This window comes from Anas platyrhynchos, chromosome 6 (genome assembly GCF_047663525.1).
Source record: "Anas platyrhynchos isolate ZD024472 breed Pekin duck chromosome 6, IASCAAS_PekinDuck_T2T, whole genome shotgun sequence".
NCBI lineage: Eukaryota > Metazoa > Chordata > Aves > Anseriformes > Anatidae > Anas > Anas platyrhynchos.
The window spans coordinates 11,090,370-11,110,183 of record NC_092592.1 but is presented as its reverse complement, the minus strand read 5'-3'; the positions used below and the strand labels follow the sequence as shown (position 1 = coordinate 11,110,183).

At 40.6% G+C, this 19,814-nt stretch overlaps 1 protein-coding gene across 4 annotated transcripts in view; it reads left to right on the top strand.

Annotated features, from left to right (window-relative positions):
* Window positions 1–19,814, top strand: part of BICC1 (BicC family RNA binding protein 1) — a 102,888-nt gene that overhangs the window by 2,323 nt on the left and 80,751 nt on the right. The window contains exon 1 of one of the 4 annotated variants that reach the window (XM_027463242.3): window positions 11,583–11,649. The exons of the other annotated variants lie outside the window; for them this stretch is intronic. Coding sequence (XP_027319043.1) covers window positions 11,598–11,649 — 52 coding nt within the window. The 5' untranslated portion in view covers window positions 11,583–11,597. Of the gene's footprint in view, window positions 1–11,582; window positions 11,650–19,814 lie in introns of those variants that run through there. 4 annotated transcript variants of the gene reach the window in all.

The window sequence follows — 19,814 nt, the reverse complement described above, 5'->3', positions numbered from 1 at the left end:
TGTTAAAGTCTACTCTTCTGTTTTAACCAGCTCTTAGAGAACAGGTTTATGCTTATGAAAGTTACTTCTTAAACTATCTTAAAATATATGGCTTGTTCAGGTGTTCACAGTAGCTTTTATGTTATATGAATGTGCAAATACAACATCCTGAGTTAAGTTGTCACTAAAGCCAAGTTTTAAACAGCATCTATTGAAGAAATCTGTCAGGAAATGTCCTACTTGCTCAGGGAACCCTTGGTCATTTTCTTTTTTTTTTTTTTTGCTAGTTACTATCTGCTGTTCACTATATTAATGAAGAAATATACAAAGGGATCAACAGTAGAAAGAAATTGAAGAAGCTTGCTCCTAGGCTTTGTGGTTCTGCTGTATATTGAATTCTATTATTGCCTTACTAAATTTTATACCTATTTCTGCCATGATTCTTACTCATCTTTTCTGCACTTGATATTTTATGCATAGTTTCTCAAGGGACAATGCAGGCTTCTGCAAAGCTCACCTGGCGTAGCAGACGTTTTATCTAGCTCATGGGTGGGACTGGGACTTGGGTGCTGTAATGCGGTACACACAGTCCACAGATGGAGCAAGTGCAGTGACATGGCAAATGCAGCTCTTTTTAGAAAAAGTACTGATGTGGCCCTTCTGCTACCAACCACTTTTGAAGCAGAAACCAAGTCTGAACTGAGGTGGCAGAAAGCATTGATAAAAGTGGGGGCGCTGCTTGTACTTTTTTCCCACTTCAATATAGTTGGCTTAGTATTTTTGGGGTTTTAAAGTTGGATTCTGAATAGCCTTAAGATACATATATTAAATGAAAGGCAGAGGGAGCCTCTGAAATTTTGTTGGGTATATCAGAAAAGGCGAAAGCTGTGGTGAGAACTTTGAATGTAAGATTTTCTTTATATCAAAAAAAAAAAAAGTCAAGCTATCTTGTATTACTGTTACAGTACTTGATCACAGGTGAGGGGAATAATGGCCCTGAAGTCCGAGTCTTCACAGTGGGGTGCCTAATATCTTATAGCGCGTGTCCTCATCCGGGTTTGTTGGTGAACAGATCTCTCTTAGAATAGAGTAACTCCTCCTTTTTTTTTTTTTTTTTTTTTCAGGAATCAAATTGGTTAAAAAAAAAATCAACTATTCTTCTCAGTAGTCACAGCTTACTAGAAGAAAATATTTCGTACCCTTATTAATTGTAGCTGCTGTGCACTACCTTCTGGTGAACACTCAGGTGACATAATACTGCGGAATAATTTACTTCATTTGAGTGACTGTAGCAGCTGAGTATTGTTACAAAAAAATGAAAACCATGAAATTTGGAAAACCTGTCAAAAGAGGTACAATCTAGCAACTAATGCAGCAGCCATCAAAAGACTCACAAGCTTGCCATGCACTGTTGAAAAGGCGAGGGGGGTAAAAAAGGCAACACCTTCTTCTGCGTGGCATCTTCTTGGCTACAAAGTATTGTGCCAGTATTCTATTAATAAAAAAAAAAATTCTTTTTGCTATGACATCCTGTAACAGACATAGGGAGTTTTGATGGGATGTATGTACAGTGCATGCTTAAATACTTTGATTTTATAATGCTCTTTCACACAATATTTGGCAAAGAAAAAAAATCACATTTTTTTTAAAGAGAAGTCTAACTGTAGCAGTGATGAAGATGCCATATTACACGTGTCTTGTCTTAAAACAAGACCAAGTGTGCGTGCCTCTCAGAATTCTGCTTTTTTTAAACACATCTTTCATGTTGGAGACTCTGGCTACATTTAGTTTGGGGACCTAGAGACTCTTTTAATGAGGTAATTGTGTTCTTCTCAGTTATTGATAAATGAGCACCCGAAGAAAAGCACAGAACTAGATGCTTAGAGAACTTTGGGTACCCAATGCCACAAATGTTCCATCAGCTGTTGGACGTCTTCCAGAGAAGGTTGTGTTGGTACCCAGCAGGAATCCTGTCCTGTGCTGATTTAGTGCTGGTTAGTTCTGTTAAGTGGAGTAGGTCAACATTTATAGGCATCTACCTTATGTAAATGAATATAGATACATGACTCTTCTTGCTCCCTTAGTTTCTGTGCTCTTTGCCTGTGGTTTGGCGTTGGAAAAATGCTGAAGTGGTCATTTTTCACCAAAACAAGTCCTGCTCTTCTTTGATGGCAGGGACAGAAATACTTGGGCAATTTCGTTTGGTCCATTTAATCGAAGTGAGCCGTACCTCGTTACTGTAAATCTACTGGAAATCACTCCTTAATTCCTTTGCCCAAAGCTCACCGTTGAGGTCATTGCCTGATGCTAAGACTGCTTAGGCCATGCCTACCTCTGATGCTTGGGTGATAACCAACTTATTTCCTGTTTGCTGATCTGTTGGGTGAAACTTTCTGCCCATTTTAATGCATAACTAGGTGGGCAAGTGTACTTGCAATACCTTTCTTAGACTAGTTTGTGTCAGCTACAGAGAATGATAGATCAATGTCTGACAAATAAAGCTGGGGGGGCTGGAGGAAAAAAAAAAAAAAAAAACAAACCTTGGTACCTCCATCTTCTTCAGCACACTCAGTGTTCTATGAAAACTGGGCCTCTGCTGAGACTTTGCTGCAAACAATAGTTTTATTAGAGGCTGAAGATGCAAGTTAATAGATTTTGAGTAGTCTAACTGCTTTATAGGCAATCTCAGCTTAAATAGGGTGGTCACGACTGGTGGTTTCCATGTGGGGATGGTGACCTTGAGTGGTGCATTAAATATGTTGGTATTTGTTTGCATGGCTTAGCAGGAGTTACAGCTTCTCTGCTGGATTGTTGTGTGATGATGGTGAAAGTCTGGATGATAAAACTAAATGTTCAGTGCTCATTTGAATAGCATACCTTACTTATGAATGAAGTTGCAAATACTTAGTGCTGTTTATTTCCACTTCTGTTTAAAGTTCCCTGTGTGCCTGTCGAAGCTATAAGAGGTATGTTATGTTTTCCTTCAGCAGTTTCTTGCTGAAATAACTTCTTAAACTCTAATTTTAGTAGGCTCTAAACACAGTTTCTCTTCCTAGAGAAAGAAAATGTTTTTTTTCTACTGAACTGTGAGATTTCTGCTCATGTTTTTCTATTTGTTGTTGTAATTTATCAGTGTAGCCTGAACAAGAACACTGTTGCGGTGTAAGAGGAACCTTTCTAACAGCATCTGCATTTGGTGTTTAACTTACATGTAGCAGGAAAAAAAAGTTCCATTTCTTTGTCAGGCTTTCAAATCCCCAAAGCGCTGAATAGTCTATTTCTACAAAAATAAATATATGAAATGAATTTGTGTGACTTGTAGTTTAAAAATGTTCTTGCATTCCATTGTTAACAATTGTAATAATACCACTTTCTCAAGTTTCAGTGTTTTTTAAGTAGTACAACGGACTATCATGGTTTGGCATGAACTCCTAAGTTAAGTATTGCTGGCTTGCACATTCCTGTTGGTTATATTGTAATCTTTACCTCCATTGGAAAATATGTCCTATTTTGAGTACTTATTCCCGGCTTTTGGCTTTATGCCTGTCAAACAATGAAACATGCTAGTTTTTCTTTAATTTCAGCCCTCCGTGTTGAAGAACTCATAGTTTTTTCTAAATTTCTTTTACAGTAATACTTCTTACTGGAAGGCGCAGTGCTGCTTTTCTTGTACTTTGAGCATAAACACTGCCTACACGTGAATTGGACTTGAGATGGCTTATTAGTTGTGTGTATGTTTTGTAGCTGAAGGAGTGAGTACTTGATTTAAGGTTTCTTCCTTAAGCCTTTACCTGTTAATCAGTGGTAGTTTTAAAAAAGATTTTGTGTTAAACGGCAAAAACCACTTCGTGAGCATACTGGGAGGAAGTTTTGCTCTGTGTCTGGTTTTGTTTATGACTAGGCTTTCATGTATCCAGTTCAGATCAGGATGACTGCTTTGCATGGGGTAATGTAACTCTTCATGTTTCACTGACTTTTATAGCTGATTTATGTAAAGACTTCTGCAGTGATATCCTCTTTACTGGGGTAGGAATATAAAATTTCCTAAGAAATGTTTCCTGTTAAAGGTTCACTGATATTGCGAAGGAATGTTTTATCAAAAGACTGGTGAGAAATACATTTCTGAACTTTAAGGGTAAGCAAGTGTATTTGTAGTGTCAGCCAAAGATAGGAGCTGTCTTTACCCAGATCTGAACAAAGCAGAGCAAAATCTACCAGGAGCGATGGCTTTTGGTCATGTGTGATAGCAGCCCTCAACCAGTTGTCCCTGCATGGAGCTGTCGGAATGACTGCAGTCCTCACAGAAATGAGCTGCATTGCTTCTGCTGTTCATGTGGCTAATAGCAGTCTGAGGAATTGGGATATTCACCAAGTTCTCCCATGTTTATATCTACTACTGTAGTTTTTTGGATACTGGGGGGAAAAGCTCTTGATGTATTGTGTGAGAAAAGATGGGAGTGATGGCTAGGGGGGCTTAAAATGAATACAGATAATAGGGTGTGTCTGAATGGATAAATCAATTGCCCACTAGCATAACTATGTTTAATTTCTCTGTTGAAAACCTGATTTTTGCGAATTGGGGTTGATGTATGCATCCCCTTTGGTCTGTCCTGACCATTATCCAGGATCTGTTGCTGTAGTGCAGTGGCAGCTAGGTCATGGGAGTCAGAAAGGCACAGAAATGTTTTTTATCCCTATACTGTAGTTTGGGATTTGCAAATTTGGTTGTATTGTTTCACGCTATAAAAATAAAGGGGTGTGTATAAATATCTGTGGCACTTGGAATTTGTAAGTAGGAATGCATGGGACACTTTAAATGTTTTTGTGTGCTGGGGGTGTTTCCCTGAGCCGTTCTGGACTAGGGATGTTGAGTAGGAATCCTGACAGTTTGAACGTTGTGCAATAGGCACAACATAAGAAAAACAGAAAACTTACTTTTTTAAAAAAGAGCAAGCGTGCCTTTACAGCAGAAATCAAGATTGCAAGCTTTATGATCTAAAACAGAAGAAAAAATCTACCGGATTTAATATATATATATATATATATATTTATTGCATGTCAATGTATAGTTCAACCTGATAAAATGGGATCTGTCCTAGATAGAAGTTTGTAAAAATCTTGACTTTTCAGCTCTGTAGTGATGAGGTGAGATAGTCTTTTCTTGCAGAGTGAGTGGCTTTGCTTTCTAACTACAAAGCTTAGCAATAATTTCAAATTTGTCATTGAGTTAAACTAAATCTAGTATTACAGTGTAATTTAGGCACAATATTTATTAATGTTATGTATTGACTGAGAGTGTTAATACGTGTGTTTAGGTAAGTGCCTGATCAGTTGCCAGTGGAATAAAGGGCACTTTGGAGCATGAACTATAGTCCAGGACTGATTAAATTGTGGTTAAATATTGGGATCAATTTGCTTTCCCCAGGACAGTGAGAAGCTAGGAAAAAACTGGTCTGTACCTTTAGAAGCCCTGGTAGAATTTAGATTTTTAATCTTAAGATTTCTTATGCCTGTTATTGATGCTTTTTAGTGTTATTTCAGTGAAACTTGAACATGCAAAAGTTATTTAGGCTGCCTTTGCATTTTCAAGCCGTGATTCTGTTGAGTAAGTAGAAAATCCCTAATACTTTATTTGCATTCTTGTTCTATTCTTTCAGTGTGGTTACTGCTGTTTTTCAGACACCATTTTATAATTCAAAAACTGACTACCTCCCAAATGGCCAGATGCCAGCAGTTGCTTCTTTTGAGTTTGTCATGCATCTTGGGATCAGCAGCTCTATAAAGACTGTGAAATAAAGTTAACTCTTCTTAGTTTTTTTAAGTCACCCAGGTGACCCCTAGAACTTAAATGTGTCAAAATCAGACCTCTATATTAAAGGCTAAGGAACATTGGAGGACATTGTGGTCACTAGAGGAGGTCACTTGAAAGGATGCATTCAGCCTGTGGTCAGCTGGAGGTCTCCTGAAGACTTCCTCAGCTTGTGGTGCATGTAGTTGCTGTAGCTGTTGCTCTCTCTTTACGGTTACGAGTGCAGCCTACTGGATCTGTCACTGAACTGAAAGTAATATCCTCCACTTATCTACCTTCAGATCTTGATTAAATTGCTTTCCTTGCCTCAGTGTGTTTTGACCAGGAGCTGTTCTCGGAGGTAAGAAGCTGGTCAGAACGGTGCCAGCTGCAGTGTGGCCTCAGGTCCCCTGCTCCAGTGCAGTTCCTTTACTACTCGCCTGTTGTGCAGGGGCTGGTGTAAACATTGTGAAAAATACTTCTTCTGAAAAAAACTTGATAAGCTTGTATGGAAAGCTTTCTCTCAAATATTAATTTAAGAAAATGGTGACTCCAATTCTTCCTCTTCTGGCTTTTTGCCCGTTGGGATGTGTGTAGATGCAAGTGAAGCCCGAACCTTCCATTTTTCCATTTGCTAAATTTCTCTATGGGCCAGGTCCAGGAGGCTTTGCAGAGATTCCTTTCAATTTTCCACTAAAGCAATGCAATGGTCTGTTAGAACTGTTTTCGAGGAAAAAAAAAAATAAGCAGTTATCTTTCTGCTTATACTCCTATTGTGAGACTTGCAGTAGATAAATGGTCAAGAATTTCTTTGTTACGCTGTGGCTTCTACAAGTAAGACTTCCCCCTTTGCCACAAAAAGGCTTTTCTGTTTTGTTTGGTTTTGTCTGCTCTGTCTCACTTAACATTTTCCTTAAGAAGCTCTGGAATTGTCATTGTTGTAGGTCTTCTAGTCTTCCCCTGAAGTGAGCTGGCTTGCAGAGGTAACTTAAGTGCCACAGGATATTTTTGCTGTAGATGCTGGAATATTACAGAGCATTGGAAGGCAGAACCTATAAATAAAAATGAATGCCAAGGGATGAAAAAACAAATGCTCTCATTCCAGGTCATCATTCAAGTGAAATAAGTGTGTAATTTGAATATAGATTTTTTTTTAGGTCAGTATTAGCATTTCTCACTTACTTGATGCAAAGTATCTAAGCTAGATACTATTGATACTATTGGTGCTAGATCGATTCCCCTTATTAGTAATGAGACAACTAGCAGAACAAAACCAGTAAACCAATGTGCCATTTTGTGCCTTGTGGAGGAGGCCAGATCACGTGTTTCCTCTGGTAAACTTCATTCTTGGAAAGAAATGATGCTTTCTTTCCCTGTGAGGAAAACTTGCAATGTTTTTATGATGTTCAGCTAAACAGTACAACACGTCTGGAAGTCAGCAGTAAGCCAAGTACATCTGGCCTGAAGAAACAATGTTAATAGATAATTCCAGTTAGAAATTGGTAATACTATGTTGTATTATAATTAAAAAAACACCATCCCATTTCAGCCCTTTCAAAAAGAATTGTGTGTATATGTATGATTTTTTTTTTAAAGTGTAACACACCCCCACATCCTCTGTTCTGTCATCACCCTGTGCTTTTAGTATGTTGCTGCATAAGGCTTTACAATTTTTATTTCTACTAATGTTATGAAGTCTCATGGTGGGGTTATCAGATTTTCCAAAGTTTAAATAGATTTTCATCACCTTCCCTTTCTTGCTTGTAAAACAAATATGTGTGTGTGTGTGTGTGTGTGTATATATATATATATATTCTCCTTATGGGTGATGATACCGCTTTCCATTCTAAGCCAGGTCTGCTTCTTTTAGGAATCTTGCATTGCTGTCCTGGATTAGTGTTTTAAACTGACCTGTAAATCTGCCTTTTTCCCTATTGCCAATAGTTTTCTGTGAATGGAGGGCTTTGATTATGCCTATTTTTATTGGCTCTGCTCTGTTCAGAATGTGCCTGCGATAAATTCATAGCAGTTGAATGTATGAGACTGGTAACTTAAGACTAAGCATCTTGAGAAATGTGAAAAATGAAATCCTTAATTCCAAAATAAATATTAGGTCAATTAAGTGGTGCACTGAAGCATTTTTATGTTCTGGAAAGCTTTAGCAGATTGATGTCTCTTGAAGATATTCCCCATGACCTTTATGGTAAGATAATTGAATTGCTAGCGGGAATATAAATTGTGATTCTGCAAACTGTGCAGAATAATGAAACCAAAAGATCCATGTTGTAAGGTAGTTCCTGTACCAAACACTACACTGTACTACAATAGTCTTGATGAGCGAAAGGTTAATCACTTAATGAAAAAATTGGAGTGTTTCGATATGAGTTGCTGCATGCTCCATTCCGCTGCTCTGGGCGACCATCAGCTGTGGATTTTTGTCACACAAGTACAGGATACACATGCGTGTCATCATTACTGTGATATGAAAATACTTCATTGTGATCCACTTCGAAGAACGTAAGACTTGATTCCACTATTTCTGAATGCATGGTGCATCCATGGATGAGAAGTGCTGCAGAATGGTGAATATTCGATTACATTAAACAGCCCTTGTTTATATGCAGCCTGGGCAGTTAAAATAGCATTAGTTTTAAGAGCATGGATATGGAGCACATTTTTAAAATAGGATATAGTGGAAAGGAATTTCAGTACTTTTTTTGGTAGAACAAATCTAAGTGCTGTTTTTCCTTAGTAAACTTTCTTCTGGAGTGTGTGTAAAATAGCGGATAAGAAAGAATCTGGTTTTTAATCTATGCCATGTGCAGAAACAGTGAATAAATTTGATCAATCTTTAGTGCTTTAAAAGCAATTCCTTTCTGAAATGTGAACGTATCCTGCAGAATTCTCTCTCTTCCCTCAGTGTGGAAGACATTACCGTCGCTAGAGTCCAGAATACATGGATTTGCCATATGTGTGAAATTTTTTTAATGCACTAAACAATTGAACACATAAGGATGTTTTCTGGGTTGCCTAGCAGCAGTCAGGTTCTTTATTTTAAATGGCCTTCAGTGACATCTTTTCGATTTTTTTCAGAGATTTGGCAGAAATAAAAAGTCATTCCAGTGTTTGAAACATGGGGAATTGTTTAAGCTGTGAAAAAGTAGGGTCAGTTTGTTGTAAAGTTTTGTTTATGTTTAAATATGTACAAAACTTTATATTCTGTGTTATTGTAAATATCTGGGAGTGCTGCAAGAGAATCCTGTTTGAGTGATTTACCACCTGAAAGATTCGACTTTGATTACAGATTGCTATATCTGAATTAAGCATTTTTAATCAGTATGTATCTCGTTGGAAACATGTTTTTTCACTTACATAGGATGCTGAGTGTTGTTAGTAGTGTTCTGAGTTGAGAGTGTGATTCAAACTGCAACTTAAAATATTAAATACACTTTTTTTCCTTCTGGAATATCAAATGCATATTTGCAAGGGTCTTGTAGCGGGGTCAGTCTGTTACTGCTGCAGAGGTGGCGTTGGTGCTGCCTCACATTCTGGCCTGAGGAGCCAGCAGCTGTGGGAGAGCAGCTTTAGTGGGTGTTACAGTGTTCGTGCTGTCAGCCTCAGGGCTGCCTTTGGAGTCTCTTCCCTGCTACGTTCTGCAGGCATTTAAGAGCTAAAGCGGTGTTTGTCCTCCAGGATGCTGGCCAGGCTGTGGGGGAAGCGTGTGGCTGGGGGGGGAGGCTTGTGTGGCTGCTCTTTGCTTTCTGTGTGATATATGGAGTAGGGAGAGCTAGTGCATATGTCTACTGCATGCTGGCGAGCACTACTCCAGCTGATCAGGTGTGCTTTACTGCAATGAAAACACGAGTAAGGCAGGTGTCCTTTTTCTCTTCATGTCAACAGACAATTCGGATAGCTCAGTGCCTGTTGACTTCCATAATAAAAAACGGAGGAAGAGGGTGATGTAGAGCTGTTGGCTGTGGGGTGGCCATTTTTGGTTTGCGTCATTCTACTCTAAAGAAAAAGCAACGACCATAAAGTAGGTGTTGTAATCTTCTAGGAAGCTCCTGAGATTTAAAGATTATAGTCAATCAGCTTGAACTACAACTCAGTATTCACCTTCTAAGTATTGCACTGTTTTACAAATTGTTTTCACATTGCAAATTAATTAAAATAATTAGGAGAACGTGTTGATTTTTAAGGAAGATCAATTCTGTCTGGTAGTAATATTAAGCTTTTAGACAGCTTCATGCTCTGCAACACTTAGACCTTAGTATGTAGTATTATCTAGTACCTTATTACTTTGATTATTATTGACATGATGATGTTTAAGTAATTGTACATCAAGGAACAACAGTTCAGCATCAGCAAAAGATAACTAGGGATGACTTAGGTATTAAAAAATAGAAAAATCTTTCATTGTGATCTCTAGTAATTCCCAACTGTTGTTGTCGTCTCGTGTTCTGCTCTTACGCTTTCTCTTCTGCTTCAGACATGTAATTTATGTTTTTAGGTGGGTCTTGAGTTGAACTTCATTGCATTTAGAGAGATGGTATTCCCACTTCTTGTCAGAACAGCGAAGAATAAAATGCTTGTTTAGGAGGAGGATGCCTTTTAGGCAAACTATTCTGTAGCTTTGATTCTTTTTTTTAGTTTTTCAGTTAAAGACTCTAGAACTTCCTGGTATAAATGGCAATTTATAACCCCAGGTGGACCACAGGTCCAAACTACTGTGTTACCAAATAATTTTGCTTGAACTTGAAGTGCTTCACGACTTTCTGAGAGTAACTAGTTAATTGCTGCGAAGTAGAGCTTGGCAGCTGACTGATTGTCCACATTGAATGCACAGGGATTGTGCTAGAGCTAGCTCCTCAGGACTGTTTCTTCAGCAACATACAGATAGCTTATCTTTTCTGGAGAAACTTCTCTAATCTGTGATTGAGTAGACTGATGCAGACACAACTAGAGGTGGTACACATTTCACTGTGGCAGCTTAGGCAACAGAAGCAATTTTTGTTTCTGAACCATCTTAATTTTGGTGGTTATTTTTCAGCAAGTTACAGAGAAAATTTGTCTCCATGTCTGCAAATTGGTTTTGCCAAAGCTGTGGCTTCATAGTAGCCAGGCTGTCTCATGATTTTAGGGTAGGAACTTACCAAGCTGACAAGTATTTTATGGTTAAAGCCAGCTGAACTGAAACAGGAAACCTGAATCCAACCAGTATCAAAATAAAAGAAGAAAATGCAAACAGGAAATGTTGCTTTTTTTGGCAGTCTTACTAATAATGGCAGTCTTAATAATAATGGCTTGTGAACTCTAGAAATGCAGTTGACCATCCAAACTTACCTCTGTTCTTTCTAGATTTTTTTCTTTATTCACAGCTGATATTTGCAGTGATTTTTTTCAAATCTGATCTTTTTTGACTTTTGCTCTGATCACTGCAGTATTACTTACTGTGCCAACACAATTTTGGGAGCTTTGCAATGTCTATGGAAAAGAGTAATTTATAAACTTCCATGCTTGTCCTTGCAGAGCAATCCACAACTCTTCATACAACTTAATTATATGTGCCACCTCATTGTTTTTAGTAACATGCAAAAAAAAAAAAAAGCCAGTTTCTGGCTTAAAGGGACAGCTGAAAGAATTGAAGTAGCACTGGTTTTAAACAACAGAAACAAAAGAGGTCATCAATGAAAAAGCTTAACTACTGATAAATTTTGTAAATGATGAAATTACTGTTTGTACAGTGGAAAACACCTCACCATCAGGTCTATCTCAAGAACCAGCAGTAAAAGTGACTTGTCTCATCTAACAGGACTCTGAAGCATGAAGAATGGAAGTTCTTCATGGTGTGTTTGTGCAGGTGATATTGCATGCAGTTCATGGTAAGACTTGTGAATGTCTTGGTGTTTAAGAATAAGTAGTGATCTTGATAAATGCTGTCTTTAGAGTGTGGCCAAATGAAGTGTGTATATTTTTACATGTATTCTAAGTATATACTTAGTTAGAATACCTGGATTTCAATATTAAGAGATGGTAGTCTGAATCTTAGTTTTGCGTTATTGTATGGGGACTTGAGTTTTTTTCAACTGTAAAAATAGCCTTGAACATGAAATCTTTTCAAGTCTCTGTGAACTGAGATACTAGGAAAATTCCTATGGGTTAATTACAACTGTAGAAAGATCCAGTTAAATTAATAGTAGGATGCATTGCTTGATACTTGCCATTTGTGAGCAGAGCTGTGTTTGCCATTGTTCTGGAGCAGGCATTAGGTAGTTGTGTGGTTTTTTTTTTGTTTTGTTTTGTTTTTTTTATATGCTAGGTGGGCCCGCCCTTTTAAGGAGGATTTTTCTGAACTTGAAACACTATCTCATGTCCACTGTATCAGCACTGTGATGGCAGAGCTGAGCATTATCCTTTCTCCATGTCTGGATGATATTAGAGAATAAAGGCTCCTTTAAGACTTCAGGAAGTAGTTATTATGCAACTACCTTGTGTGGAAGCTTTTGGCATGATGCATTTGCAAGAAAATTATAGTAATAAAACTTACTGTATTATTATTCTTATTCCTCCTCAAGTGCAGTCTTTTGCAGCCTTAGGTTACTGTTTACTGGGCTTAAAAACTCCTGAAACATGAACTCTCCAAAACATTCAACAGAGGAAGTAGAGCAGCAAGTCCTAGCTTTCTTTGCTCAATTTTCCCTTTCTGCTTAGTTTTAAAGCTAATCCATTTTAACTGCAAAAAGAATGTACTTCTTACGTTAGTTGGCTTGTGCTGCAAGAAGCTACAGCTCATGTTGTGGAACATCTTGAAGACTAAATTATTATAATGGGAGAGGAATGTTAGGAATCTTTTGTGGACAGTTTATATTTTGCCGCAGAACTTTGTGTATCTTTGCTTTGGATGGCTACAAGCGAAGGCTGTAATCACTTGTTTAGTTTTTCTGTTCCTTGGTTGTAGGTAATTTCTGATTAAAAGGCTCAATGTTCAATTTCCTTCTTGTTTTAAGTGGAAAAAATGTAGGGTTGGCTATTTTAGTGAAGATGCATATTCTTACATTTATTTCTTTGTGCTAGTGGCACACCTGTGCCTTTTGGTTTTTGTTCCTGGGTGACTTGGTGACATTAATCAGCATCAGTCTAAGTTTTGCCTAGATTCTAGATTCTTAGAAACCTGTAAGAATACTGACCTGGCATTCTCTGTGCAAAGTCATTGTGGTTAAGAGGGGAAGGACTCAACATATTGAAAAGAACATATTTGTAATATAAGAAGGTCATCAATGGAGTATTTTCTGAAGTTATAATGTGGAAGACGCGTTAGAGGATAAAGTCAACTTTGAGAAATTCCCAGAAGGTTAAATGTGTTGCTAACAAATATACAGACACTTTTTAATTGGTGGGAGATGGCCTCCTCCTCTGAAGCCTGACCCAGTACGTGCTTATGTCAGGAATGTGGATTTTGAGCTTCTTTACACTGCTCTCAAGTAGACCGCTTCTTCAAGAAGGTATGCAGTTCAGCAACCTTTGCCCACTTAAAACAAAAGTGTTCTTGAATTACACGTTATGTATTCATATAATGTTCTTGTTTGCCCACATGAGCTATAGATCGGATAATTGAAAATTAAGAATAATTACATAATTAATAATTCATATGAATACAGTCATCTGTTTTACATTGTAGAATGCAAGCACAGTTAGGTACCTCTCAGGGCAAACATGGCTCTCTGAGTAAGACTCCTTTTTCTCATCACATGTTGTTTCTGTTCTTGAAAATAATTCTAACCAGTAATCATATTCTCTTTTAGTGTTCCTCAATTGTGGTTGTTGGCTATGCTGCTTTTATAAAGACTTGTGGACAATACGTTGTCTTCTGCCAGGCTTGTGTGTTATTTAAGTTGATGTTTTAGGCTACTCGTTTCTTGTCCTATTTTAAAATCACTTTATCAATACCCAGAATCACAGAATTTCTAGGTTGGAAGAGACCTCAAGATCATCGAGTCCAACCTCTGACCTAACACTAACAGTCCCCACTAAACCATATCCCTAAGCTCTACATCTAAACGTCTTTTAAAGACTTCCAGGGATGGTGACTCCACCACTTCCCTGGGCAGCCCGTTCCAATGTCTAACAACTCTCTCGGTAAAGAAGTTCTTCCTAACATCCAACCTAAAACTCCCCTGGCGCAACTTTAGCCCATTCCCCCTTGTCCTGTCACCAGGCACGTGGGAGAACAGACCAACCCCCACCTCACTACAACCTCCTTTAAGGTATCTGTAGAGAGCGATAAGGTCGCCCCTGAGCCTCCTTTTCTCCAGGCTGAACAAGCCCAGCTCCCTCAGCCGCTCCTCGTAGGACTTGTTCTCCAGGCCCCTCACCAGCTTCGTCGACCTTCTCTGGATCCGCTCAAGCACCTCGATGTCCTTCTTGTAGCGAGGGGCCCAAAACTGAACACAGTACTCGAGGTGCGGCCTCACCAGAGCCGAGTACAGGGGGACGATCACCTCCCTAGCCCTGCTGGTCACACTGCTTCTGATACAAGCCAGGATGCTGTTGGCCTTCTTGGCCACCTGAGCATACTGCTGGCTCATATTCAGCCGACTATCAACCATCACTCCCAGGTCCTTCCCTGCCTGGCAGCTCTCCAACCACTCCTCTCCCAGCCTATAGCTCTGCTTGGGGTTATTGCGCCCCAGGTGCAGGACCCGGCACTTGGCCTTGTTGAACTTGATGCAGTTGACCTCAGCCCATCGGTGCAGCCTATCCAGATCCTCCTGCAGAGCTTTCCTACCCTCGAGCAGATCGACACACGTGCATAGCTTGGTGTCATCTGTAAACTTACTGAGGGTGCACTCAATGCCCTCGTCCAGATCATTGATGAAGATATTAAAGAGGACCGGCCCCAGCACCGAGCCCTGGGGAACGCCACTAGTGACTGGCCTCCAACTGGACTTGGCTCCATTTACCACAACTCTTTGGGCCCGGCTATCCAGCCAGTTTCTAACCCAATGAAGCGTGCGCCAGTCCAAGTCAGGAGCAGCCAGTTTCTTGAGGAGAATGCTGTGGGAGATGGTGTCAAAAGCCTTGCTGAAGTCAAGGTAGACCACATCCACAGCCTTTCCCTCATCCACCCAGCGCGTCACTTTGTCATAGAATGAGATCAGGTTCGTCAAGCAGGACCTGCCTTCCATAAACCCGTGCTGGCTGGGCCTGATCACCTGCTTGCCCCGCAAGTGCTGCGTGATGACTCTCAAGAGAATCTGCTCCATGAGCTTCCCTAGCACTGAGATCAAGCTGACAGGCCTGTAGTTTCCCGGGTCTGCCCTCCGGCCCTTCTTGTAGATGGGCATCATGTTTGCTAGCCGCCAACTGGGACCTCCCCTGATAGCCAGGACTGCTGATAAATGATGGATAGGGGCTTGGCCAGCTCCTCTGCCAGTTCTCTCAGTACCCTTGCGTGGATCCCATCAGGCCCCATCGACTTGTGCACATCCAAGTGCCGTAGCAGGTCACCAATCGGTTCTTCGTGGATAGTGAGGGCCACATCCTGCTCCCCATCCCCTTCCGCCAGCTCAGGGTACTGGGTATCCAGAGAACAACCGGTATTGCCGCTAAAGACTGAGGCGAAGAAGGCATTAAGCACCTCCGCCTTTTCCTCATCTCTTGTAACTAAGTTTCCCCCCGCATCCAGTAAAGGATGGAGATTCTCCTTAGTCCTCCTTTTTGTGTTGATGTATTTATAAAAACATTTTTTGTTATCTTTAATGGCAGTAGCCAGATTGAGCTCCAGATGAGCTTTGGCCTTCCTAATTTTGTCCCTGCACTGCCTCGCAACATCCTTATAGTCCTCCCTAGTGGCCTGCCCACTTTTCCAAAGATTATAGACCCTTTTTTCTTCTAAGCTCAAGCCCAATTCTCTGTTCAGCCAGGCCAGTCTTCTTCCCCACCAGCTCGTCTTTGGGCACGTGGGGACAGACTGCTCCTGCGCCATTAAGGTTTCCCTCTTGAAGAGCGCCCAGCCTTCCTGGACCCCTCTGCCCTTCAGAACCGCCTCCCAAGGGACTCTACCAACCAGTGTCCTGAGCAGCACAAAGTCAGCCCTCCGAAAGTCCAATACAGCGGTTTTACTGGTCCCCTTCCTGGCCTCGCCAAGAATAGAGAACTCCACCATTTCATGGTCACTCTGCCCAAGACAGCTCCTGACAATCACATCCTCCACCAGTCCTTCTCTGTTTGTGAAGAGAAGGTCTAGCGGGGCACCACCCCTGGTAGGCTCACTAACCAGCTGTGTCAGGAAGCTATCTTCCACGCTCTCCAGAAACCTCCTAGACTGCTTTCTCTGGGCTGTGTTGTGCTTCCAGGATATGTCAGGGAAGTTGAAGTCCCCCATGAGAACAAGCGCTGAAGATTTCGCAACTTCTGTCAGCTGCCTGTAGAACTCCTCATCCGTCTCCTCATCCTGGTTCGGCGGTCTATAACAGATCCCGACCAGGACGCTAGCCTTGTTGGCCTTCCTGCTGATCCTAACCCAAAGGGACTCGACCTTGTCATTCCCAGCCTCGAGTTCTACAACATCGAAAGACTCTCTAATATAGAGAGCCACACCACCACCCCTTCTGTGCTGCCTGTCCCTTCTGAAGAGCCTATAGCCAGGCATCGCAGCACTCCAGTCATGAGACTGGTCCCACCACGTCTCTGTGATGGCAACCAAGTCGTAGCCTGCCTGCTGCACGATGGCTTCCAGCTCCTCCTGTTTGATACCCATGCTGCGTGCATTGGTGTAGATGCACTTCAGCTGGGCCATTGCCTTATCCTCGGGCCTTGCCATTGTTCCCCCTGGCACAGCTCCAACAAGCCTTGTTTCAGCCCCATCCCCCTTCTTACCTAGTTTAAAGCCCTCTCAATGAGCCCTGCCAGCCCCTGGCCCAGGATCCGTTTTCCCCTTAGAGATAGGGACCCATCTGCAGCCATCAGGCCGGGTGCCGAGTAAAGTGCCCCATGGTCAAAAAACCCAAGATTTCTGTGTTGGCACCAGCCCCTGAGCCACGTGTTTAACAGGTGGGCTTTCCGTGTCCTCTCTGTACCCCTCCCTGCCACCGTAGGGATGGACGAAAACACCACCTGCACTCCTGCTCCATCCACTAACCGTCCCAGTCCCCTAAAGTCTCGTTTGATAGCCTTCAGGCTTCTCTCTTCAATGTCATCACTACCTGCCTGGATTATCAAAAGAGGATAATAGTTGGAGGGGCGAACCAGGTTGGGAAGCTTCCTGGTAAGGTCCCTGACCCTGGCCCCAGGGAGGCAGCAGACTTCCCTACGGGCAGGGTCAGGCCGACAAATAGGGCCCTCTGTTCCCCTAAGAAGAGTCTCCCACAACAATAACCCTTCTATCTTTTTTGGTGGAGGCAGTCCTGAGGTGTGGAGTCGACCTCCTCGCCCTAGGCATCCTCCTGGGTACACTTTCTATCTCTTCCTCAATTGCTGGTCTCTCAATCTCCAGGGCCTCAAACCTGTTTTGTAAGGGCATCTGGGAAGGCGGGGCCGGAAGGGGAGGGCATCGCTTGCGATGTTGAGCAGGGACCTGTTTCCATTCCTCCTCAACTCCCAGATCCCCTCCCTCTGCCCGACGGTGACAGGGCAGGGGGTCCACCCCCATTTGGGGTGTCAAACCCATATACCTGTTAAATAAAAGCAGGATTACCTGTGGTTAAGGCTATGCATTATCTGTTGCTGTAGCAATCTAATCTTTACAAGTTCTTGGATAGCAGTTTGATGTTTTGTTTTTCCCACAGCTATGAAGTTATTTCAGTTAATTATGACTGCTCCAAAGGACATAAATTGGCAGGTAACAGACAGGGCAAATGACAAGGTTTTAAAAATAGTCCTGATTTTTTTTCTCGTTGGTTCACTGACATTCCTTCCAAATGAGCACAATTTCCATGTCAGTTAGAAAGCGAGTGTTTTGGCAAACACTTTATGCAGGCATGAAGCACATGGAGAATATTAATAAAAACTGGGGTGTTTTGCAAGAGGTACATCATGCGAAGAGATATGTCCTGAAGCATTACACGATGTTTTTTACATAGCATGTTCTATGTTCTCTAGATAATGTGGTAATAATCTGCGTTTTGTGATAATTAGATTTTTCGTCACCCCATTACTTAAATCTGCTCCAGCTTGAAAGAGCTATAAACATTATCAGTTTACTTGTCTGTTTTGCGTGTCTCAGAGGTTGTGTTTTCGTTTTGTTTTGGGTTGGTATTTTGTGTTGTGTTTTTTTTTTTTTATCTGAGAAGTAGGCTGGTATGCTACCTTGCAAAAGAGGCACTTCCCATTATTCTTGAGACTCACTAAACTTTTTACTTCAGTACTGAATATACGTACAAAAAAAAAAAGTAGACCTTGGGGACGCTGTTTATACTAGTAAGTGTCATCTTAGAATATGCTAAATGCTTGTGTAGATAGGAAGTATGAATGTTTATCATTTCATCACTAATTGTGTGATACATGTACCTTGCACTAATCAGCAGACACTTTGAAATGCTAAGTCATGTTCAAGGTCACTTATAAACATGCATGATATATTAAAACTTTCTCATACAAGTTAGGATTTGATTAGCTTTCCTATTTCTCCTGTATGAGTTACTCATTACTGTGTAGACACTAAAAGAGGAGTTGATAGTTGATATAAAACAGGAAAAACATACTCGTAAGAATTCCAAAAGGATGTGGGTTGAAAAATACGGAGCAGAAACAGTAAAAATTATTCCTGAAAACAGCATTACATTGTCAGCTGCACTAACATCGTGCTGCTTAATGTTGTTTTTGTTTGCAAAAATGCAGTATTTCTTCAGTTAAAGCTCCCACACAGGAACTGGAGGCAGAAGTAGGCCAAATATTAGTTCCTTACTCTTTATCGTTTGTTTTTCTAGATTTTGGCAGAAATCACACATTCTTTGTTTTAATTTTTCACTTCCCCACACTTGACATTTTATATCCTTTAAGTTTACAAGTTTCTTTTCAGTTTATTTTGCATGAACTTAGAAGTTTTTGTTATTAGTCCCGCTTAAAAGATCTTGATATTTTTTTGAGTCTTAAAAAATGGAAATGAGAAACTTTAGTATCAGAAATGCTGAAGGTAACCAGATCAAGCGAGTTGTGTAATTCAGAATTAGTTGTCTAACCACAAAACAATGCATTCTTGTTTCCTTGGAGTCATTAGTTTAACTTCAGCATTTCCTGCCCTGTATCGCAGGTTTGTGTAAATAGTTTTTTATAATTTCTCTGGCTTCTATTTATTTCTTGTAAACAACAGCTTTAGAAACAGCTTTGTGTCCATAAAAATATAAATTAGCTAGCAGGGGCCTACATACTACTCATCTGCTGGACCATGTGCTGTGGGTGCCGATTTGCTTGCAGTAATGAAGCTGCGGCCTGCTTGTGTAGGCAGCATAAAGTCAGAACAACTCTCTACTTATCTCTTTTCAACACCTTACTCAGTTGAATAAACTTAGAATAAAAGAATTACCAATTCAAAGACTGGTTTTCAAATTTTGTTAGGCCTATTCATAAGTGGTGTTTTGTTAGAACCTAGTTGGATGTGCTGTTGTACAAGTCAAGTCTGAGTCATCAAAGGCAATACTGCACATGCAAAACTGGAGTTCTAAGATGGTTGCATGAAAACTGAAAAGCATAAACAAATTTTTCTGCATAGACGTGCATGTATTCTGCTAAGACCTGTTGCGAGGGGTGGGCAGGCAGAGGAAAGCTTTGTGTTTCTGTACATCTCTTAAGTAGCCACCATACGTAATTTGGAAGCTGAGAAAAGTTATGTATGACCAAAAATTGGCAAGAATATGCTGATGTATTTTTGGCTCAATAAAATGTGTGGGGTTTGATGGTTGAGCTATAAAATCAGTAATAATATGAGCAAGCTATAGCAATAATTTCTTAATCAAATATTGCAAAGCTTGTGTCCTTGATTTGAAGTTTTGTTGTCTTGAGATCAACTTCAGTGTGGAAGGAATCACCATGTGAAAATGCATGGATCAGT